This window comes from Ailuropoda melanoleuca, chromosome 1 (assembly GCF_002007445.2).
Source record: "Ailuropoda melanoleuca isolate Jingjing chromosome 1, ASM200744v2, whole genome shotgun sequence".
Taxonomy (NCBI): domain Eukaryota; kingdom Metazoa; phylum Chordata; class Mammalia; order Carnivora; family Ursidae; genus Ailuropoda; species Ailuropoda melanoleuca.
The window spans coordinates 190,322,896-190,347,448 of NC_048218.1; the positions used below are offsets into that span (position 1 = coordinate 190,322,896).

Below are 24,553 nucleotides of genomic sequence, written 5' to 3' on the forward strand. Positions count from 1 at the left end.
CGTTCTGTAACACTCCGTGATTGTTTATTAAACTTAAAATATATATATATATATATATATATGTATACATATATATATATATATATGTATACATATACATATATATATAAATATAAGGTTAAGTACTCTATGGAGATTTCTTTTTCGTGTTGAAAGGAGGATAAATGATAACATAGTCTTATTTAGACAGACAGTTGCTTAATAACATCAGTGGCTGAGAGGAAAGTTCCCGGCACTTTTTACAGGATAGATCCCTTTTAAGTGAATGCAGTTATTTGGAAAAGTCTTGGAAGAAAGACCAAAAGCTGTATCCTCCTTTGGAAGTGAGAAGAGGAAAGTACTTGTGTCTGTCACCCAGAGAACAACACAGGAAACATAAAGAGCCCCTGTGGCTCCTGAGAAACATTTTCTTAAAAAAACAAACAAGAAAATCAAATACTACAGCTACAACCTGCTTTTTCTGTAGGGTTAGGGACTCCCGTGAACTAACCCTAACAGAGATTGACTTGATCTTAGCCAGAACACTGCAGGTTAAAGGGCATCTTACAGCCATGTGTGTTCAGGATGAAAGGACCATAGGTAGATTTCAGGGAAACCTCCCTCTTTAGCTGGAATCCTACCCCTGCTTCCTTACCTTACGCTCTTCCTCTTCTGAGTCCTAATCTACCTTGAACAGATAGGGTATCTGGCTCTGTGACGTTCTTCTAAAGTGCAGATTGCTGTTGTTGCCTGTGGAATGCTGCAGATACTTCTCTGCCTGCGTTTCATAGGAGGCTATTATCCCTTCTAATGGTCTTGACCTGTCTGGGCTAGGAGAATAGACAGCTTTATAGTTCTGGCTCCTCCTCAGCCTCACCTTCTCAGATTGAATTTATAGGTAAGTATGAGGACCCTGGGGGTCTCTGGCCACGTGGACCCATTCAGCCCTACAGTAAAGCTGAACCATACCCACTATCATTGATTCCTGGAAACTGCCTCTTTTCAGTAGCCTTGGGGTGTGTGAATCAGTTGTGTTGATTTCATGTAGTTGATCGTGTTGGTGCTAAGAGAAAATTCTGGTCTACATCCTAAAAGCCAGTGGTTCCCAAAGAAGGTCAGCCCCAGTATGTGGCTGCCAACCTGTGCCAAGCTAAGACACGAGAGCTGGAGTTAGCACTTTCTCAACACAGTGTTTCTGAATCAGACCAGGCCATTGAGTTGCGCCTTAACCCCAGTAATTTTAGGCGAAGGCTGATCATTTCATCTCTCCCTTGGGAATCCAGAGAATGAATCTAATACTGGATATGATCCAGATAATTTTGATGCTTCTTCTGTCTTTTGACATTTTACCCAGAGTGCTATAGAGTTTACTGTGGGGCTGGAACCAGATCTCTCCCATGTCAATAGCTCATTTGGTATCTGGATAGACTTTTAGGGAATTCTCTTTTCATCATTCTTGCAGAGTGTGTCTTGTTGCGAAAGTTTGTCACTTCTGTGATGACAACCTTATGGTGTCTGCCAGTAGACCAAGTTTATTATCAGGAAGAACCAGATGGTAGAGGGACAAAGTGCTATTTGGAAAAGCCACTACTGGGGAAAAAGAAATACACCCCAGATTCCAGAGTATGGTTTAAATAAAAATCCTAGTAGCAGACGACTTTTCTAAGAGCAATCTGGATATTGTTTAGGCCTGAAGCAGAGGGGGTTTCTGCATCCCCGTTGAGTGTGGCGCTTGATAGAGCACGGTAACAGGTGAGAGATGTCCGGGCAGCAAGGCTATGAAACAGTGTCCTCCTGGACAGTGGTTTTCAAGTGAAAGATAATGACCCGTGCATACATGTCAGAAGTTTAATTTCTGGGTCACCAAGGCAGATTGGACAGAGACTTTGCACCTGAAGATGTCTCCTTTTGTCTGGACTCTGCCCCACCCCAACACTAAGGGGACTGCTCAAGCACTGGTATTACTTTATTTCATGTATGCTCTCCCTTTTTTGATGGCACTAAATAGGACTCTGGTCTCTTAGGATAGAATTTCTGGTTTGGTTCGATTGAAAGTTTTCACAGATGCCTTTCGTTTCATTGAAGTGCAGGTAGAATTGCCTAAGACTAGGGAAGGCCTCTCCATGAGTGCCTTCCTTTACATCTTTTCTTATCTGTTTTCTTTTCTTTTCTTTTTCTCACAGTCGTTCCTTGCCTCACCGCCCCCCCACAATACCTTAATATAAAAAGGTTGTGCAGTTTGTAAGGCAGGCCCACACAGGGGTCGAGGGGCTCTGTGACCCACAGTCGCCTCTCACCTGACCTTGCCACCCATGGTTAGCAATCTTCGGGCAACCAGATCTACACATTTTTTTTCTTCCTTCCTATTTCAGCAAAAATAATTAAAAATAGGAACTATATTGACCCTTGGCCATTTCTCCCGAGGTGCTGTAATGTCTGAGATCTTACTGCATATTCATGCAGCTGTCTTTTATTCCTAAAAGCTAGATGGGGGGGGATTAAACATATAGTTCATAGTTAATCAATAAAGATAATGGGAATCATCTGCTTCAGCTGTTGTCCCATTAAGCCTCTTACCAGAGCTGCTAAGAAAATATCCTATTTTAAAGATATAACCCCTTTAATTGTATATGTTGCAAATAGGGTTTTTTTTTTCAGTTTATTTTTATTTAACATCTGTTACTTTGATTTTTATTTCTATAATTAGTTGTCTTTTGCTTTTACATTTACATAGGTCCCAAATCAGATAAATATCTATATGGCAGTTCTTCTTTGGTCTCATTTTTTATTTTAAATACTGTAAAATAGGGATACCTGGTGGCTCAGTCAGTGAAGTGTCTGCCTTCGGCTCAGGTCATGATCCCAGGGTCCTGGGATCAAGTCCCGCATGGGCTCCTTGCTCATTGGGGAGGCTGCTTCTCCCTCTGCCTGCCGCTCCCCCTGCTTGTGCCCTCTCTCTCTCTGACAAATAAATAAATAAAATCTTTTTTTTTAAAGTTTAAAAAAAAAAATAAATAGTGTAAAATATCTGGAATTTATTTTGGAATATGACATTAGGTAGGAATCTGAATTGATTTTTTTCCCCTACATAATCTATTCCAGTACCATTTATTCCATAAAAAGGTTGAAATCCATCCTTTCTAAACTGATTTGAAATGTCATTTTTATCATATGCAGAATTCTTTTTTTTTTTTAGTTTTTTATTTTAATTCCAGTATAGTTAACGTACAGTGTTATATTAGTCTCAGGTGTACAGTACACTGATTCAACAGTTCTGTACATTACTCAGTGCCCATCATGATAAGTGTACTCTTAATCCCCTTCACCTGTTTAACCCATCCCCCCACCCACCTCCCCTCTGGTGACCACCAGTTTGCTCTCCTCCATAGTTAAGAGTCTGTTTCTTGATTTGTCTCTCCTTTTTCTCCCCCCCTTTTTTTTTTCTTCTTTATGCTTCACACCTAACATGGGGCTCAAACTCACAACCCTGAGATCAGGAGTCACAAACTCTATCAACTGACACAGCCAGGCATCCTGACTTTATTTCCCTTTATTCATTTCTTTTGTTTCTTAAATTCCACATGAATGAAACCATATGGTATTTGTCTTTCTGACTTATGTCACTTAGCATTATACTCTCTAGCTCCATCCATGTTGTTGCAAATGGCAAGATTGCCTTCTTTTTATGGCTGAATAATATTCCATTGTATTTTATCCATTCATCTATAGATGGACACTTGGGCTACTTCCATAATTTGGCTATTGTGAATAATGCTGCTGTAAACATCCGGGTGTTCAAACATCCCTTTGAATTAGTGTTTTGTATTCTTTGGGTAAGTACCCTGTAGTGCAGTTACTGGGTTGTAGGGTAGTCCTATTCTTCACTTTTTGAGGAGCCTCCATACTGTTTTCTGCAGTGGCTGCACCAGCTTGCATTCCCACCAACAGTGCAGGAGGGTTCCTTTTTCTCCACATCCTCGCCAACATTTGTTGTTTCTTGTGTTTTTTATTTTAACCATTCTGACCAGTGTGAGGTGATATCTCATTGTAGTTTTGATTTGCATCTCCCTAGTGATGAGTGAGGTTGAGCATCTTTTCATGTCTGTTGGCCGTGTGTATGTCTTCCTTGGAGAAATGTCGGTTTGTGTCTTCTACCCATTTTTTAACTGGATTATTTGTTTTTTGGGGTGTTCAGTTTTATAAGTTTTTTATATATTTTGGGTACTAACTCTTTATCGGATACGTCCCTTGCAAATATCTTCTCCCATTCAGTAGGTTGCCTTTTAGTTTTGTTGATTGCTTCCTTCCCTGTGCAGAAGCTTTTTATTTTGATGTAGCCCCAATAGTTACGTTTCTTGCTTTTGTTTCCCTTGCCTCAGGAAACATATCTAGAAAAATGTTGCTATGGCTGATGTCAGAGAAATTATTGCTTGTGCCCTCTTCTAGGATTTCTATGGTTTCAGGTCTCACATGTAGGCCTTTAATTCATTTTGAGTTTATTTTTGTGTATGGTAAAGAAGTGGTTCAGTTTCTTTCTTTTTTTTCTTTTTTTTTTTTTTTTGGCGTGTAGCTGTAGTTTTCCCGACACCATCTGTTGAAGAGACTGTGTTTTGCCCGTTGTATAGTCTTGCCTCTTTTGTTGAAGGTTAATTGACTATATAATCGTGGGTTTATTTCTGGGCTTTCTGTCCTGTTCCATTGATCTTTGTGTCTGTTTTTGTGCCACTACCATATTGTTTTGATTACCATAGCTTTGCAGTGTAACTTGAAATCTGGACTTGGGGTACTTCCAGCTTTGTTTTTTTCTTTCAAGATTGTTTTGGCTATTTGGGGTCTTTTGTGTTCCCATACAAATTTTAGGATTATTTGCTCTAGTTCTGTGAAAAATGTTTTTAATATTTTTATGCAGAATTCTTAAATAGATTATGTAAGGTCTTTTGTGTGGATCTTCTATTTCCATTCAACTATTTGTTTTGTTCTTTATAATGTAATATGTTATTATTGTGGTGTTATTATTAGCAGTTAGTGAAAGACCTTTCTCCAAATTTGGAAGAAATTCAATCAAAATTCCAAAAAGTTTTTTGGGGGGGAGTGACCTTTACAGTAATTTTAAAGTTCATCCAGAAGAATTAAGCCTTTTTTTATTCTTAATTTTACTTCCAGTGTAATTAACATAGTGTTAAAGGCTTATTTTAATTTAACTAATTTAAGTGTTCTCCTCTCCTTCTGCCCCATCTTTCCCTAGGGCAGGGGAAGTGGGGAGTATTCATTATCACAGAGATGGACCAGGAGTGGGAAGCAAGTGCTCTTAATACTGCCCCAGTGAATTGAATGAGACACTAATTGTTGCTGGAAGAGACACTGTCCCTGTAGTTAGACCAAACCAGGTGCGTCTTTCTAGATTAAGAAATCGTGGCTGTCCATTCTGTTTATGCAGAATTCTATGGAGGCTCACTTCTTACACTTTGAAACTTAAATTTCCCTTTTTCCCCCCAACTTCTTCAATTTCATTTTTTGTACTAAAATGAGGGTGGGGCACACTCCCCTTACAGAGTACTCCAAGCTAGGGATCTGCATTCTTTCCCACTTTTGACCTTGCATTCTCTCAATTCCATTGTCTTATTAATTTTATTTATTTAATAAACATTTATATAATGCTTGCTACATGCAAACCCTCTGCTAAGTGTTGTACGTGCATGAACTTATTTAAAACTCAGAATAATCCTATGAGGTAAACACTATTATGCCCATTTAATATATGGGGAAAGTGAGACACAGAAAGTTTCAGTAACCTGGCCAAGTTCACACGGAGTGTAGCAGAAGTGGAATTTGAATTCAGGCAGTTTGCCTCCACGCCCCTCAGCTATGCTGCCTCCCTTTGATGTGACTCCACAAATACAGAGTGATGACTGTCTCCCAGTGTTGAACAAATAAGTTTGGGAATGTCAGGCCTTTCTCCCCATCCCTGGTAGAAGCCACTTGCCTTTGTCTAGCTTAGCCTCAGTGCCCATCTACCCCAGTTGTCCCTGATGGCTGTAGGGAGCCTGTGGTGATTTCTGATGTCACGTACTCCCCTGTCCAGCAGCCCTCCCCTCTGCCTGGGTGAGTGCACATGCACTTCCCTTTGCTAGCCTAGGGGAGCCCATGGGTCTGTGGTTCTCCAGTGGCAGAAATTATAGAACCATTCAGTGATCAGCTATCACATTTTAGTATCTTTAGTGAGCAGATCACTTTGCAATCAGTGAACATGTTTTCTTATTTTCATTTGATGGGCGGGGAGGGGGTGTTGTTTAAAATGAGGGATGTTGTTTGGGGGCGGGGAGTAGATGATGTTCCCAAGGAAGTAAACCCAGCGTATGAGTTGTTTCCTCACCCCGTAGAAGCTTCTGTCCAAGCCCTCCTGCAACCATTCAATTTATGCCAGAGCTCTTTCAACATTCCCACCTGTCTCTAGGAAGGTAGGGACCAAGGTGGTAGAAAGGGCTCTGGGGAATGTACATTTCTGCCCGGAGCTAGTTGGTGGCTAACTTGTTTCCCCTGCTCCTCACTGTGCCTTCCCTTCGGCTCCAACCCCATGCCTTGATTGGGTCATGCCAGAGAGTTTAGAAAATGCATCTTTCTCCACTGTTTGACATCCAGAGACCATCCACCACCTGTGCTGTCCCGGCAGAGACCTGGGGCCAGCTACTTTCCTCCTGCCCTGAATGGAGAGATGTGGACTAGAGGGCGGGGTCTATTTACAAATTAAAGCTAAGATAAGTCATTAACATTATACTTACAGAAAGAGCAGCCCTTCTCTACGGCGCAGTGTGTCCCTCGTTGTTCTGACCTGGCGCTGGCAACAGCCCTGCTGCCTGAGGGTCCGCCTTAAAACTCATCTACATAAATTTCCTACAACTAAGAGACCCCACTGAGTCATGCTTCACTGTAAAACCAGTGTGCGTTTTACTGCCCATTTCAACTGCCAAATCAAGCTAAATCAATTTTCAGTTCCTTTAGAAAAAAAATTCTGTCTTCTCCTTTTCTTCACACTGAACATATCTTTACCTGTCCACCTGGCTATTTTTCTTTGACCCTATTAAAAACTTTAAAGGGGCGCCTGGGTGGCTCAGTCAGTTAAGCATCAGCCTTCAGATCAGGTCATAATCCCTCATCGGGCTACCTGCTCAGCGGGGAGTCGGCTTCTCCCTCTCCTCCCCACCTATGCTCTCTCTAGCTATCTCTGTCTCTCTCTCAAATAAATAAATAAAATCTTAAAAAAAAAACTTTTAAAAATATGTATGTTTCTCCAGTTTAATTTAATCTCAGCTATGCTTATTGGAATACCTTTTTCAAAAAATTCGATCTTTTTAGCAAGAGGGATAAAAGAGTAGATAGATGAGGACAGAAGCATGAAGTTCAGATAAGAGAGCGGGATTCCTGGGTGGAGTTTTTGCATGAGAGATTAGAACACACATTCCTATTCCGCAAGGCCTCTCAAGTGAGACAGGACAGCAGAAAGGTCTGTTCTGTACTGATTATAAAGAGGTAAGTGCAGCTGGATCTGAAGAAGGCAGCATGTGTGTGCTTTAATTCTCAGTGGAAACCTACTTTATATGTATTACAAAGACATTAGGGCATCCTTAACCTAGGGGCTTGGACCCTGTGAAATTCTCTATAAATTTTTTGTACTTTTCTGGGATCCATAGCTTTGATCAGACGTGCAAATCGATCAGAGAATCCCTTCCCCCTTCCTTCCACCCCCTGCTCCTTGTCCGTGCGCCCCCCTTCACCGCCAAAGGATTAAGAGCCTCCGTGTGGAAGTGGTGACTGGGGTCATTTAACTTTGTGGATATCTGGTCTTAGTGCTGAGACAAAGAGGGGCAAGGGAGTTGGGAGGGCCTGCTGGCCTGGCTGCTTACTCTAAAAGCTGCATTACCAAGCTCTGTGATCTTGAGCAAGCAAATTAACCTCTCTAAGCCTTAACTATAAAATTAGGCTAATGGTAGTTCCATGCTCATGAGGCTGATGGGAGCATTAAACAAAGTGATTCCTGTAGAGTACTTCGCATAGTCCTTGGCACATAGATATGCTGTAAGCATAAAACAGTTATTAGCTGTCCACATCACTTTCATCGCCCCAAATTTCATCCTTGCCCAGAATATGTTTGGTCGCACTTCAGAGTGCAGAGTACCCTTGCGCTTTCCTGTCTTCAGGACAGATCCATATGCTTACCTTACGCAGTTGAAGATACACGCACCAGAGGTAAACACTGCAAAAATGGGACATCAGAGGCTCTTTCTGGGTAGCCTTGAGGGAAGGAAATTGAAGGAACTTTGATTGAAGGTGACACTGTTTAGTGGCTCCTGGATTTGGTTGTATCACTGTCCTGGGGCAAGGGCTGCTCTTCTGTCCCAGCGCCTAGTTTGCTGTGGCTGCTGTGGCCGCTGTGGCTCTCCATTGCTCCTAAGGCCATGCTGTCTCTTCAGACCTCACAGCTGGCTTTCAGTCTCCATCATGAAGGGGGACTTTTTTCACTTTTTTTCTTATTTACACCACCACCATCATCCATTATTACTCACTAGATGTCCTTCTATTCTAGCTCTTCTTTAAAAATAAGAGGTAAAATTGCAGTTCTCATCTTGATAAACTATAAAATACATCTCTCATTGTCCCTTTTTCTGTGCTGGACACATTAGTACATGGACTTGTTCCCAAAAGAGTCAGTGGAGATGTCAGTATTAAATTAACTTAGGAAACATGTCAGTGTTCCTCCTCCAAAAAGGTGCTGGTAGGGGCGCCTGGGTGGCTCAGTTGGTTAAGCAGCTGCCTTCAGCTCAGGTCATGATCTCAGGGTCCTGGGATCAAGCCCCACATCGGGTTCCCTGATCAGCAGGGAATCTGCATTTCCCTCTGGCCCTCTACCTTCCCTGCTCATGCTCTCTCTCTCTCAAATAAAATCTTTAAAAAAAAAAAAAAAAACAGTGCTGGTATGCTCTCCCAGTATGCACTAAATCACTTTTTGCCTCACTATCTTAATTAAAGTTTAAACAAATGTATTAAATTAAGTTTTATTGTAAAGGTACATTTTCAGTCACCATAAAGCACAATAAGAGCTTTGAAACGAGCTGTTGCATTCTTCGCTACTATATTATTTGTCCCTTTAATCCAAAGGTGGTGAGTTCAGTCCTCCCTGGACTTGAAGCAGGCAGCCCCTGAGCAAACAGTTTTATATGAGCTGAGAGTCCTAGGCTGTAAGCCTCCCATCCTGAAAGTCCCTAAAGAGCAGCGCCTTTGGCAGCTGTGAACTTCTAGGCTACCCTGCTATAGGGTAAATGACCCTTTTTTCCGCAAACAGGGAGACCTAGAGCTACTAGGATGGTCTCAGTCAGACCAAGCCGAGGTGTTGCCTATTCTGTCAGAAAGAGCAAATGCAGATTCACCTGTCATACAGCTCTTTTCCCTTTAGAATCGTAGGTCTTTTTTATTTTTATTTTTTTAAGATTTTATTTTTAAGTGATCTCTACACCCAGCATGGGCCTTGAACTCATGACCCCAAGATCAAGAGTCACATCCTCAAGCGCCTGGGTGGCACAGCGGTTAAGCGTCTGCCTTCAGCTCAGGGCGTGATCCCGGCGTTCTGGGATCGAGTCCCACATCAGGCTTCTCTGCTATGAGCCTGCTTCTTCCTCCCCCACTCCCCCTGCTTGTGTTCCCTCTCTCGCTGGCTGTCTCTATCTCTGTCAAATAAATAAATAAAATCTTTAAAAAAAAAAAAAAAAAAGAGTCACATCCTCTACTGACCGAGCCAGACGGGTGCCCCTGGAATCACAGGTCTTTTTTAAATGGAGGGGGAGGTAGAGCATACTCTCAAACCTGAAAAGATCACTTCGTAGAAGGAATTAGATGAGGGTGGCTCAGAAAGAAGGGGGCTGAGGAGTGAGTACATGAGGGCCTGCAGCTCCCGGGGCACGGATGTTTTGAATGTCCTCTGGACAACACGCTTTCTTTGCAGACAGCATTTCCCTATTTAAGTCAGCTCTTTTCTTAAAATCGTAGTTTTCATTCTGGAAAACATGTTGGTAGATGTCATACCAGGAAAATAACTTTCATTTTTCTCTCTTTTTGCTTTTTGACTGTAAGCATTGACCATCATTTTTGTTTCTTTCTCCTTTCTTTCCTTTTCTGTTTTTACTACTGTGGTCGCCACCATCACCATAACCCCCTTGCCAGTGACTAAGCAAGCACCCTCTGCATTACTCTACCTTCACCCAGGAAGGTGGGTAGAACACAGCTATGAGCCCTGTTTTGTGGAGGCAGCTAAAGCTGGGACTTGCGTGGTGTCACTCAGCAGCTAAATGGTGAAACTGGAAACCAAACCCCCTTCTCCTCTACTCTCTACTGCCTGATGTGGGCCCCTTCCTTCCTCTTCACTCCTTCTTGCCAACCCACCCAACCAAGGAAGTCAAAGAGACATAAAACAAGTGAAAGCCATTGTCTTTATTATTCATCTAATTCAGCTGTTCTTTGTGTGGGTCACTGTTTTGCAGGATTGTTTTAGAGTGCTTATAGCCATATTTTACTCACCTTAGAAGTCAGTGTCATGATAAATCTTAGCAGAGGCAAATAAATAAATGGCATCAAAACCCAAGATCTGAAGGTGTGCCGTCTAATGCAGTAGCTATGATTTGTGTCTGTTTGAATTTAAATGTGAGTTAATTAAAATTAAGTAAAGTAAAAAATTTAGTTCTTTAGTCACAGCCACATTTCAAGCACTCAACAGCTATGTGTGGCCTGAGATACTGTATTATTTTATTCTAGTTTATTCAGATTTAAATGTAAATAGCTACATGTAGCTAGTAGCTACTGTAGTGAACGGCACAGATACAGAATGTTTTCATCACTGCGGAAAGTTATATTGGATGGCGCTGATCTAAAGGCTATAGCAAGAATACTGTGCTCTTCTGGCAAGTCGTGCCCCGTCTGCACAGGGCAGGACACACCAGTACTTCATGAGCCTAGCCTCCCAGTGACCTTCTTAGCTCGTAGACAGCATGGCTTTGCTTATAAAAACAAAACAAAACAAAACACTACCATGTGACTGCAGTAATCCGCAACCAGTAAACAGCTGGGCAGGAGGGTTGCAAGAAGAACTGGCCTATTTTTGTGCACCGCAGAGTCCCGAGCAGGAAAACCCGAGATAGGAGGCAGTGGAGACACCTAAACCCACTTCCCAGTCTCTTTATGCATGACCCAGGCCACTCACATGTTTCCACCCAGATGCCTTACAAATGCAGGTTTCTCTTCTTGGCTACAGGCATCTTGAGGTGAGGCGCTTTAATGATTTATAGTGACCCCAAAAAGGATCAAATATCCAGAGCCCAGTGGGTCACGAGGCTGAAAGAAGCCATTACTATTGGATGAATTCCAGATTTCACAACGAAAACATGGCTGCTTCTGAAATAGGAACATAGAGGTGTATGCTGGGGCTCTCAATTCTCAAATACCCAGGGGGGGTTACAGTTACAGTTTTCTGCCCCAGATGTGTTACTCCCCAGCCCCTTTATAGCACTGAAGCTTGTCCTCCTTCCTGACTTCTTCACAGTTACCTCCTAAAATCCAAAATGCCTTCTAGAGCAGCTGTCAGAGGGAACGGGCAGTTTTTCTGACTCCCCACTCTTGCCCATCCAGGGAGATGTGTCAACCACACTAGTTTTAGGGACCAGCAGAGAATATTTAGTCCCACTCATTTTAGTGCCTGGAGCATTGTAAGCATGCAGTAACTGTTAACTACTATTACTGCTGCTGCTGGTGGTATATTTTTAAACACTCAAACTGAACAGGAAGGGAATTAATCTTCAGACGGTTTGCTGTTAGCTCCTCCTGGACATATCTTAGGATCTGGTCCAGTAAGCATCCATTTGGAGGGAGCAGGGAGTGGATCTCACACTGAGAATTCCTGCTTTAGAAAGCCTCTGTTATTGATGGAGCATACTGTGTCCCTCAGGCATGCTAGAGAAACAAAACTGAGATCCAATTCTCCAGAATGACCAGGGCTTTCCTGTCACTCATCAGACATAGCCCCCACAGCTGGAGGGGTTTCTAATGGTCAGGGTTCTTTGGTGCCTTTGTTTGTGTCCCGTGAAAATGCTGACCTGTGGATACCTTCAGAAGGACCAGGGCTGTCTCTTGAAAGTGTCAGTGTGCGGTTTCGATTCATATTTCTCCTTGCGGAATCTGCTCGTCCAGAGGCGGATATCGTCTCCCCTATACCATGATAAACAAGGGTAGCCTCAGGCATTCTCGTTTGTACACCAGAAATTGCTAATCTGGGCTCTGCTACTTGAAGACTTAGACTACAGAAAGGGAGAGCCTTCACCATGAAATGGCCGCTGCTATACAGTGGTCTCTATTCTTAGTGTTCATCTGAGCCAGGGCCGTGTCCTTCCAAGGTAGCTTTTAGGTGCTTTCCATATGAAAAGCTGAAGGCCTCCAGAGCTGGCTCCTCAGGGCCCCAGGGAGAATTAGCACGTATTGTCAAGCCAGGTTGGCATGCCTTCACAACTCCTCAGTCTGACTGTGTCAGGTATTCTCAGCTGGAGGAACTTGGTGAGCCAGGGACATTCTGGGCAAAACACTCAGACCAGAGCTTCAGGGCAGAGATTCCCAAGAAGGTGCCTGCCACTTGGCAGATGGACTGACCAGTCTCCTCTCCTTCCTCAGTGTCATGAGGGCCAAGTTACATGTGTCCTTATCTCATTCTCCTTCCCTTTAGGTCCCCACATCTTTCTGAGTCTTTGTATTCGAAAGACAGATTCTGGTCTTAGATGATTCCAGCAGAATCTTGGTGCCTGTCATTGCAGGTAATATTCTGTAAAGGGAATTTTTTTTTTTTGGCATATCAAATCCAGAGCTGTAATTGGACAACTTTAATTGGAGTCATTTCTATTTAATACGTGGATGAAAAAGTAGGTTTTAATTGAGCATGTAAAAAGGGGATTAATCACTTTTCACACAAGAACCAGAATATCATGACAAGAAAAACTCTTACAGAATGAAGTCTTTAAGGTTCTTGGGGAAAGTGGACTTTCCTCTTTTTATTTATGCTTCCATTAGGATTTAGAAGGAATGTCAGCGCACTGTTATTAACTCTGATAGCTTGTACATCGCAGGCAGTATGGTTCGGGGCCCTCTGGCTCTCAGGTTACCCGTGTAAATACAGGGATTCACTTCCCAGCTCCACCATTTGCTTAATAAAGAGCAAATGTGCAGAACCCAGCAGCAGTAGCAGCCTGGCAGAGCCGTAATCTGAACAGGATAAACATGCTTCCTTTTTGTATGATGCTCTTTCCCCATCCTCCTGCCAAGAGCAGGATATCAAATGAAGGGGAGGTTGTGGTTGGAGTCAGTAAAGTGAATGTCTAAGTGGCACCTGCTCCATTCAACAGATCTGCTTTCCCTGGGCCTCCCACTGCACATCTGCTCCTGACAAAGCCTCTTTTCTCCTCCTGTTGGTCAGACTGAGAGCAAAGACGCAGCAAGGAGACATATTGGTTTTGCTTTGTCAGCACAATTGCCTGTGACATTATAATTACACCAAATCTTCATTATTAGAAAGGCCCCAATTTAGAGATTTTCAGAGGCTAAATGGGGTTTTCAAAGTGAAATTGATAAACACATCTTTTCCGTTGTAAAGCTAGCAATTGGATCTGAAAATCACTGAAGGGGTCTAAATCTGGAAACTGAGACACTTTTCTGAGTGAGACAAACCCTGCTATCAGATCGGCTCACGAAGCCAGCGTCCAGCAATTCTTCGGGTTTTGCCCAGCCCAGCAGTTCCGTACTGCTCGTAGTTCTATGCTGCAGAGCTATACTATATTGTTCTCCAGTGCCGGTCAAGTTTCTCACCTGGGGGCCCTGGGGGGGGTGGTGTTAAAATAAGTTGCTGGGGTAGAGCAGCAAAGGGGAAAAAAACCCTCTGGTATAAATAAGGGAAATGCGAGGAAAACATATTTTAGGTGAATGCAGAGCGTCCAGTTTCGGATTGAGTTTCCAGTTAACAAAGGCAACTTTTAACCGTGTTCTACGGTGTGTGCACGATTGAGGCATGCCTAGGATGAGGCGGTGGCTGCTGGGAGCTTGGCAAAGGTTTTAGAGCTGCACTGCCTATTTAAACTTTAATTAAAGTCAAAGTAAAGTTCAAGCCCTTCGGTCCTGCTAGCCACATTTCATGGGCTCTGCAGCCACCATATTGGCCAGCGCACAAATAGAACACGGCCATCTTTACAGTGAGTTCTGGTGGACAGCACTGTGGTAGAGATTAGCCTGAACCGTTTGAAATGTCTTGACTGCTTTAGCCAGCCTTGGAGTTTCTATTTCAGCTTTGTTGGAAGGGGAAAAGGGAATTTGGAATTTGCCTGCATGTTTTTGGAATAACTCCTTCCAGCCATATTACTTAGATTGTGATCTTTATCTTCCCATCTTAAAAAAAATGGTTTTCCTTCAAGAATCTCATGTCATTTCCTCACCCCTCACATAGACCCAAAATAATAGTAATGAATTATAACCACGCGAAAGGACTTTAACTTCAGGAAGGCCCACTTTCAGCTGGCCTACTCCCTGGTCTTCCCTTCCTTAAGCTTTCACGGCCCTGCTGTTTGACTGGAGTTTTCTGACTAACAAGAGGACATGCAAATGTTCAAGGGCCAAGGGTGTGTATATGAATTCTTCATTTCGTGTACAACATGGAGCGTGGACAACACTCCTGGGGTGGACCACTGAGCTGGTGGTACCTTCCATTTTTAGCAACTCTGGAGACCGAGGGCAGGATCCTGAATCTTGCTTCCTCCATCTGTCTGCCCCTGGTAGCCACTGCATGGTAGCTTTGACTCCTGAGAGGAAACCTATGTGAAATAGCAAAATTACCTCAAATTTAGATCCTGTCTTTTTTCACCAGAACTTAAATCATGTAAATATAACGTTCTTTATCCTCATAGCAGCCCCATGAGACAGGGTAGCGATCCGTTTTATAAATGTAGTCATCTCTCAGTTGCCACATACAGATTATCTGTCACACAGATTAGTTGTGACACATTTTAAATCCTTAGACAGTTTCTCTCAACAATCCAGCGTAAGCCTGGACCATCTCCTCCACACCCCCCCACCCAGCTGCTGGGTACTTAAGGAATACAAATTCGTTTTCATATTAGCTTAAGGAAGACATTATTAGGAAAGTAAGTCTGCTATAAGAAAAGCACATCATAAATTCCAGTTTGAGGGGAGGTATCAGAGAAATGGCCGATGCTCCCTTTGGCTCAACTAAGAGCTGACTGCAAGATCTCCTTTTACAGACACGCGCACCATTAGCACTCAGTGTTGTGCTGGCATGCTTACGGAAGGATTTGTAGAACCCTCCATGGCATTGTCGGGATGGCTTCGTACCCTGGGAGGCAGTGTCCTGTGGCTGCACCTCCCCACCACATGCCAGGGGCCCATCTTGCTCAGTGCTTTTTGAAAGTTCTGTGTTGGGGCGCCTGGGTGGCACAGTCAGTTAAGTGTCTGCCCTCGGCTCAGGTCATGGGGATCGAGCCTCTCCTCGGGCTCCCTGTTCAGCAGGGAGTCTGCTTCTTCCTCTCCCTCTGCCACTGCCCCCTGCTTGTTCTCTCTCTCTGTCAAATAAATAACATCTTTAAAGAAAAAAGAAAATTCTGTGTTGTCAGACTCTGTCTGGCTGACCGAGCCTCACGGGGGCTCGTCTCTGGGAAAAGAAGGTAGTGAGTGGCCACAGGGTAGAGTACCCGTGGCACGGCGCTACATCCCATACGGACAGCAGAGCCCTCTGCCCTCCCGCCCATCCTCCAGCCACCGAATGGTTTAGCCATTGATGCTTTTGTGCAGAGATAAGAACATGGAGATGCCTCTAGTGTTATCATTCCTCCTGCCTTTCTGGCAGAAACTGGAATTCTTTTGTAAAAACTTGTCCCCATTATCAATTTGGTTATGCTGAATATAGTCCAGATAGGAAAGGCAGGATAAACAGTTGAACAAAATGAAGTTTGAGATACGTTTTTTCTGTGGCTATCAAACCCCAAAACTATTTCTGCTTTCCAGTCTGCTGTCTTCAGGTGTCTCACTGCTGAAAGCCAATTTAATTCTGCTCTTTGTGTGCTCTTAAGAATTTTTTACTGTTCGTTTTCTAAATGGTACTCTACAGATTGTGCTAAATGTGAGGGGTTGAAAAATAGTACAATATCTTGGGAAGCTTTTCTGCCTCAATCTATGCCTGTTCGGTTAGAAGAACCGAGGGCCGGATGGTGGGTACATTTGCGTTGTGAGGTGGCGGTGGGGGTCCGGGGGGTTCCTTGTGCTAGTCTCTCTCCTTTTATGCCTATTTGAAATTTTTCCTAATTAAAAAAACTGAAAATAATGACAGAAAAATAAATAATTCTCCATTCCTAGCTCTGGGTGGTAACTCCTGATTGGCTCTTGTATTCATTTCTGCACCTGACTGCTGCAAACTCTTAGCATGGTGACTTTCCTCTGAGGTTTCTGTCAGCTTGGCTCTGCTTTCTATTTATTTTTTTTTTAATTTTTTAAATTTAATTTAACTTTATTTAAATTCAGTTAATTAACATATAGTGTATTAGTTTCAGAGGTAGAGTTCAGTGATTCATCAGTTGTATATAACACCCCGTGCTCATTATATCACATGCCCTCCTTAATGCCCGTCACCCAGTTATGCCTTCTCCCACCCTCTTCTTCTTTCTATTTAAAAATACATCACTTTTGGAGCACCTGGCTGGCTTAGTCCATGGAGCATGTGACTCTTGATCTCGGGGTTATAAGTTCAAGCCCCATGTTGGGTGTAGAGATTACTTAAAAATAAAATCTTAGAAAAAAAAAATCAACACTTCACATATTGCTCATATCCTATCCACTGGTCCACAGACTTTGGGGATCTTGAGTATCCTTCGCAGGGATTTCTTCTGGATTTTACTAGGCATCTCCTGCCCTTCTCTACAGTCAGGTCAGATGTCCTTCTGAGCATACACATGTCCCACAAACTTTAGTCGAACACTTTTCTCCCCTGCCATTTTCAGTTTAGAGCCCTGTTGGGCAGATCAGCAGGCCTTGGAGGAGCACGCTTGGCCCTGCTTTGGGCGCTCGGCCTGCAGGGTAGTACACCACAGTGGTTCTGAAGCACGAAACCCTGACTGCATTAATGTTCCTGGACATCCCAACAGTTTCAAAAGGAAACTGTGAGAACTGTCCCTCCAAAATACGCTTTGAAATACACTTACTAATAAAGTAAAAATGAATTTATTTTTAATATTTGGCTTATGGGATGAGGGCAAGAGGAATTTCCTGGTGGTCTGAAAAATCAGGCAAAGGACAGAATCTCTGCTATGGAAGTTATCACAGGAAGGGTTTTTTCCAAGAGCGGATTGACATTGTCTAGCAAGAGGGGAGAAAACCTTGTATGCCGAGAAGTGCCTGTTACACCAAGGCACTGGTGAGGCTGCTATCGGCTTCATGAGAATACTCAGTATGCCAGGTGTAATACATATTTTAATCCACAAATCCCTCAAATGCACCCAAAAGCCATGGACTTAGAAAACACGGAAAAGAAAGATTAAATGTCCCAGAAGCAGCTAATATAACAGAAACAGAACAACTAGGAGAGAAATACTTTTTCTGTTTCCTCCTCGTTTTAGTATCAGGAAGGTTCACTGGATCTCCTTTTCATCTGACACTGACATTCTTTTCATGATCTTCCCCTTCTTGCCCTGCAACTGTCCTCTTTCCATCTGGTCCTTGTTTATTACTCTCAGCCTCTTTATCTGCCACCCGCCTACTCGACTAGCTTCTTTCCCCAATTTCCTTTCATGTTCTCCCATCTCTATACCAATACATACCTAATGCCTGTTTTTCTTCATGTAATAGTGGCTTTCCTTAGACATCGGTCACTGGTGTAAATTTTTTTTCAAGCCTGCAAATAAGACTTTAAAGGACTTCCCTCCTGCCTGTCACCCCTTGAAACACCTGAGGATAATGTTTGTTGGCTCTTTAAAAACTGCAGAACTTATTTAGGTAATATAATTCATGGCTTTATTTCTTACTTATTTATTCCTATCCTTTCCAGGTACAGTCTTCTGGTTCCCCATTTAAGCCACCATTTTCCTGATACCTGTAGCTAGCTTTCACATCCATAAACTGCAGAAGACATTATACTGTAAATTTTATCTTCGGGTTTTAAGAGTTCTTTCTCTTCGGGCTCCTGGGTGGCACAGTCGGTTGGGCATCAGACTCTTGGTTGTGGTCTCAGGGTCATGGGATCGAGCCCCTGGTTGGGCTCCATGCTTAGCATGGAGTCTGCTTGGGACTCCCTCTCCCTCTGCCCTCCCAACAACACACACTCCCTCTCTAAAATAAATAAATAAATCTTTTTAAAAATTCCTTTCTCTCTACCAAATGTTGTGTTTATTTGATAAATTTCTTTGTTTAGCTATTTTTCTCTCACAACCATCAATATTTTTCTCCCGACCAAAGATATTTCCATGACCAACTTGGAAGGCCTTTGCGCTGGACGATTCAGTTACAGCAAACAACAATTCCCAAAGGTTTCCCAGATTGTGAGGGCAAATGAAAGGCCCATTCTTCCTGAGGCTGTCTGTCCTGCTCTATCTTGTCGCAGGGTAGGGTCGGGGGAGGGCAGCCTGGTTGTGGGTTACTGTGGCCAGGAGGTAACTCTGTGCTCTGCTACACTTGAGCCTATGTCATTATTATTGGGGTTGAGAAATTTATCAGAGTGATGACATCATATCCTCCTGCCCCTGACCATATATTGAACATTCTTACCACGGATGAGTGGTTCCAGCTGGATTATTTATTTACCAGTGTACTGAGTCGGCAGCTAGTCCATAGATGGCCCGGTGCGGCCCCAGTGCCAGTTCTGCCCATTGCTGCATTTCAGAAAGGAAGCTGCCCGCCGGTCCATCTGCCCTGATTTCATGGCTTTTATCTCTAATCTTTACATCTTTGAAGGCCTTTGGCAAATGATGTGCTTCCTGGCAGGAACAAATCACCGCTGAAAGGAGATCTGTGCTGTCTCTGCTTTCATTTCTGTTTCCTGAGCGCTTTAGTCGAACGTCTGTGACCCCACCAGACTTCAGCAAACCTCTTATTCAAAGTCATCTCTGAAAAGTAGCTGACATTGGTGGTACGCCTACTGTGTGCCAGGCACGGTGCCAGACTTCGCCTAAGTCAGCACATCTACCTCGACAGCCTGTGAGATCAGTAACTGCCGTTTGACATCTGAGGAAAGCCAGGTTCACAGGCCATTCAGGGGCAGAGCTGGGAGTCACACGTAGTCGTCTGACCGCAAGCCTTTCGTGGAAATAAAACCGCCTCTTTTACCCTCACACACAGCGCACATGAGCTACCCTACAGCGTTTGGCTACACTGCCTTGAGAGTCCTGTGACAATCCCGCTGCACCCGGGAGGAGAGTGAAAAGTCCCAAGGCCTTCAGTGTGTGGAAGCCAAGGCTCATAGGAATGGGACCAAGTTTCTGAAAATCCTGAGGAACACGATCTGTAGTCATATTTAATTATTAAGCATCTACCGTGTTCAAGCTGCTCAGTACTTAAAGACACAGTCCTGCCAAAATCTAAGCAAGCAGACTGTGCAGAGAACAACAATAACTGCTTGGAAACAGGTTAGCACAAGCTGGTGCCAAATGGTGGAGGGAGCAAAATCACAGGAAGGAAAGAACCTGGTGGGCTGTTCTATCTGGGGTAACTCCAGGAAATGGCGATTGATTTGGAAATTGTTGGAAAGATGTGGAAATTGTTGGAAAAAACGGGACTTGCATTGGCAGGGGATAGCGCTGGGCACCAGATGTGGTGGGGAGGGTACACGAAGGGGACAGGTGTGGTTGTAGCGAAGAGAGAAGGGGGGGTATTTGTGGGAAAGGCTGATGTGATCCTTCACACCAGTAGCTATGTGGACTTTATTTTTGCCACAGTAGACAGCCATCAAAAGTTGAGGGTTTTTTGTTTTGCTTTGTGGGTTTTTTGGTGGGATGGGATGGCCATTGCCAAACGATATTTCAAAAAGATTTCGCTAACTGTGATCTGTAGACGTGTTCATCAAATCAGAATACTGAAAGAGTTAGTCTTGAGGAGAGTCAATGAATTCCCCCAAGTAAATAAATTGCATATATGCACAAACACAGGCACGTGTGTGTTCCATTATAGTAGGTAAGTGATGAAGCTCATTACCTCGGGAGAGGTCAGGGATAGAGTAGATCAGCTCATGAATGATAAATTCACAGAGTATGCAAGGCTGTGACCCTAACCTTCCGAGTTACTCTCATTGGCGCCCAGGGTCTACCACAAAACCTCCCCTGGTGCCACCATCAGAGCCAGACCACTCTAAACCTCCTGGCCTCCTGTTCTGCAGAAAACAAGGCCAAGCCCCTGAACGTGAGCAAATGGTCACTTATATTAGAAGACAAGACCAGGTATATGAGGTGGTGACATGACCTGCCACCCATGTAATATGATTTGAGAGGCTCGAAGACAAATGTCTGTCCAAAAGTATACTCCCCTGTCACTTATGCCTTAATCTTAAATCCCGCCACTAGAGCTAGATTATTTTGAATCTTGAAAGAAATTGGACTGAGCAGAACAGTTAAGAGCCCCCAACCCCCCCGCCGTTACAGCACCTAGGAAATTTTAAAGCATAAATCTCCTCTTAAGAAGTCATCTCTGGTATTTATGCTTTGCATTTGTGAGAAATTGCAGTACATTTGGCACCATAGCAAAAGATTGGAAAGCCGAGGTGTGAGTCATCAGAGCGCTGGTTAATCAAAATCAAGCACCTCCAGATTCTTCTGTGGTTCAGAAGCGTGATGACGGGGCGCTCACGCTGTTGGGCGCCATGTGCCTCCCTCAAACCTTGTTACACCAGCAGCGTATGACCCGTCTGACATGAAAAAAACATTAAGCACCTTCATGCAAATGGAATACTCTGCAGCCACTAAAGAAAAACAAAGCAAGCCATTATCTTTGTACTTGTAAGTAAAGATCCCGAAACAGTGAGGTGCAGAAGAGTATGAACAGTACACATTGTTCAAATGGGGAAGATACACAGACGCACGTTTCCAAATGCAGAATCTCAGGTAGACTATAGGCCAGCCAAGAAACCGGCCACAATGGTTACCTCTGGGAGGGAGACCAACTCTTTTCAACCCTATACCCTTTTCATACCTTCTTTACTATGCCCTCTGTGTTACCTGTTTTTCAAAAGGAAGTCTCTGTTAAAATCGAGATTCTCCTGAAAGGGGGGAAATGTAAGAGGCAAATGATCACCTTGTGCAAAATGATGGCCCAGGCAAGATGAACAGGTCCCTCGAAGGACGGACCCTGTGTGGGGGGTCTCCTTGGAGACTCCGAGTAGAAGCCTGGCCATCTCGGAGGTCGATCTCCCTGCCTGCCTTCCCCAAGAAGGTCATCTGACTTGAAAGGAGGCCTTTGAAGGGTGGTGGGTAGGAAGCGTGCGAGCTGCATCAGAGCCAGCCTAGTCCAGGCATCTGAATTTTCAGAGGCTGTCCTGATACCCATCGTGTCATGTGGAGATTTTAGAAGATTCCTCTGGCTACAATGGAGCAGGGGCTGAAGCCTGGCGATTACGAAGGAAGATAAGACGTAGTCCTGGCAGGGCGCCTGGGTGGTTCATTTGGCTCAGGTCATGATTTCAGGGCCGTGGGGTCGAGTGCCATGCTGGGGCTCCGTGCTGGGTGTGGAGCCTGCTTAAGATTCTCTCTCTCCCTCTCCCTCTGCCCCTCCCTCCTGCACACACATGCTCTCTCACTCTCTATAACAAAAAAATAAATAAAATAGAATTTTTTTTTTAAATATAGTCCTGGCAAGAGATGATAGGATTTTGTCCAGGGAGGCAGCAAAAACAAGTGGCTGAACTCCGGGTTTATACGGGAAGGGCAAGTTGACAGGATTTGCTGATGTATCGTATGTGAAGTCAAAGATGACCGCAGAGTTTTCGGCCTAAGCAACTGGAGGGATGTAGTGGCCGCTTACTGCCCCGGGGGAAGACTGGGAGGAGTGTGTTTGACCTTGTGGGCTTGCGAATGTGATACGCGGTGGGAGAGAAATGCGCAGCCGGCATTGAGTCTCCTCTTTTACAGGGGAATGGGGTCCCAGAGCCAGCAGTTCCTCCAGGGATTTTAGTCTGACTGCTGTTGGACAAGGAAGTCTTGTGCTGGGACCTGTGGCTTGTGCTGGGACCTGTGGCTTCTGAGGCACCTTTGGCCTCTTCCCCGTTTGGCCAATTCTGTAAACCTTGCCTGGAAGCCTGAGGGGAGAGGCAGCAATGAGCCCAAAAAGGGTAGTCCTCCACTTTCCGGGTCCTGCCGGCGTGTTGTTCCATGGTATGTGGAAAGACTTCCAGATCAAGAGCCTGGACGCCTGGCTTTGCCACAACTCAGTCATCTCGGGAAAAAGACCACTCAGTGTCTCTTGCTCCGTGTTTACTTTTTTTTTTTAATAAACTTTTTATCTGTTTACTTTTGAGTTTAAAGAAAAAGGGATTTACTAAACTGAACAAATGCTAAGGTTTCTTATGGCTTTGAAATACTGGGGTCCTAGAGACTGGGGTGCTAAATCTTCAGGACTTTATAAAATGTGCCTAAGTCCGTAGTTCTGCCAGAGGAACTTGCCTAGCATTTGTGACAGGGAGGACCACCTGCCCTGCCTGCTTCTCTAGAGTTTTAGCAGAAGCCAGAGGCGACACGGTGGATATAAGAGGGCTTTGAAAAGTTCTGTACAAATCCCAAGAGACTTACTGCTAGGACTGTACGGGGTCTCTGGGAAAGACAAGAAAGAGAACTTCCAACCTTTAAAGTAGAATGTGAAGGGCTTCCTGTTCCTTAGTCAATCGAAATGACCCAGAATACAAACTGAGATTAACATACACCTTCTCGATTAGGGCTAATCAGGGCCGGGCTGAGCAGATGCAGGGACAATCCCAGCCTGATTACTGTACCTCATCGTTTAATCATCTCTCCTCCAAGGGCAGCCGCCGACTTAGTGCGCTGGCTTGCCAGCCTCCGCCCCTCCCCCGGCCCCTCCGTGGACAGGACGGCCGCTGGGTCAGAGCCGCTGAGACGATTTAATCTAATCCCATGCCAAAATGGCTATGTGAGAGAGAGAGAGTCCGAAATTCTAAAATCCCCACAGTAGGATGATAATGCGCTCATTTAAGGTGGAGGTAGACTGAAACCGCTTGTAGAAAATAATGGCATTGGGATTTCGAGGCATTCGGGGTTATGAAATGACCCTGAACATGGAATTTTGCCCTCCGTAGAGCTTTTCAGAGATACAGTTGCTGTCACCATTCACTCTTGAGACAGCTTTGTGTAGCAGTCACTTCGTCACCCAGTTGTAGAAGCCAGATTTATTCCTTCCCTGGTCATCAGGTGAAATACAGAAGATGAAATCTTTATTTTTTTTTTAAGATTTTATTTATTTATCTGACAGAGAGAGAGCAGAAGCAGGAGGAGCGGCAGGCAGAGGGAGAAGCAGGCTACTCGCTGAGCAAAGAGCCCAATGCAGGACTCGATGCCAGGACCCTGGGATCCTGACCTCAGCTGAAGCCAGATGCTTAACCAACTGAGCCACCCAGCTGTCCCTGAAATCTTTATTTTTTTTTAAGATTTTATTTATTTGAGAGAGAGAGTGAGCAAGAGAGAGCACGAGCAGGGGGAAAGGGAGAGGGAGAAGCAGACCCTCCTGCCCCCCACTGAGCAGGGAGCCCGATGTGGGGCTCGAGCCCAGGACCCGGGATCATGACTGGAGCTGAAGGCAGACGCTTAACCGACTGAGCCACCCAGGCGCCCCCAGAAGATGAAATCTTTAAAAGTGGTTTCCTATCAATGAGTCCTGAGTGTAGTCCTTTTTACTCAACTGTTCTCTGGACTGGGAGCTCCTCCCCTGAAACAGCCTCATCACCCTGGGCCTGGGCTGCCTCAGTTACCCTGTATCCAGGAGGGACACCTGTGCAACCTCAGAAGGCAGGTTTCCTGCACGAGTGCAGACCTCATTCCTTGACCTCCGCTGATTGCTGAGCACTCAAAGATGGAGACTCCATCCCTCAAGGAGCTGACAGTCCTCCCAAAGACAAGACATGCAAGCGGTGATGGTGAACACGCCCACTGCCTCCAGGGAGACCAGTACAGAGTGCTCGTGACCTCCGGAGAAGAGGGGCCAAGACCGAGGAGGAGAGACTGCCACTGACTGTGGAAGGAAGAGTAGGAGCCCATTCAGGGAACAAGCCCCAGCCCAGCATTCCAGGCAGAAGTCACCGTTGTACATAGGTCACGGTTGTTCACCTGATTGGAGTGTAAAGCGGGGGGGGGGGGGGGGGGGGATTCGTGGTCACTGGGCTCAACTGAACGACACGGGCTGACATGAAGGGTTTAAATCCTGCAAAGAGATTTGGACTTGATATCCCTTGGGCCACTGAGGAATTGCAGGATCAGTTTGTGTTCAGAGATTGTTCTTTTTTTTTTTTTTTTTT

General features: G+C 44.5%; 1 protein-coding gene and 1 non-coding gene across 12 annotated transcripts in view; both read left to right on the forward strand.

The window, feature by feature from the left end:
- Nucleotides 1-24,553, forward strand: part of NRF1 (nuclear respiratory factor 1) — a 141,358-nt gene that overhangs the window by 110,115 nt on the left and 6,690 nt on the right. The window contains exon 12 of one of the 11 annotated variants that reach the window (XM_034672020.1): nucleotides 12,734-12,821. The exons of 9 other annotated variants lie outside the window; for them this stretch is intronic. In XM_034672020.1, coding sequence (XP_034527911.1) covers nucleotides 12,734-12,789 — 56 coding nt within the window. In that variant the 3' untranslated portion in view covers nucleotides 12,790-12,821. Of the gene's footprint in view, nucleotides 1-5,224; nucleotides 7,163-12,733; nucleotides 12,822-24,553 lie in introns of those variants that run through there. One more of the 11 variants, XM_034672017.1, reaches the window with a different exon arrangement.
- LOC117795584 lies at nucleotides 20,847-20,950 on the forward strand. Its single transcript, XR_004619656.1, has one exon. It is a non-coding gene; the product is annotated as a small nucleolar RNA U13 (small nucleolar RNA).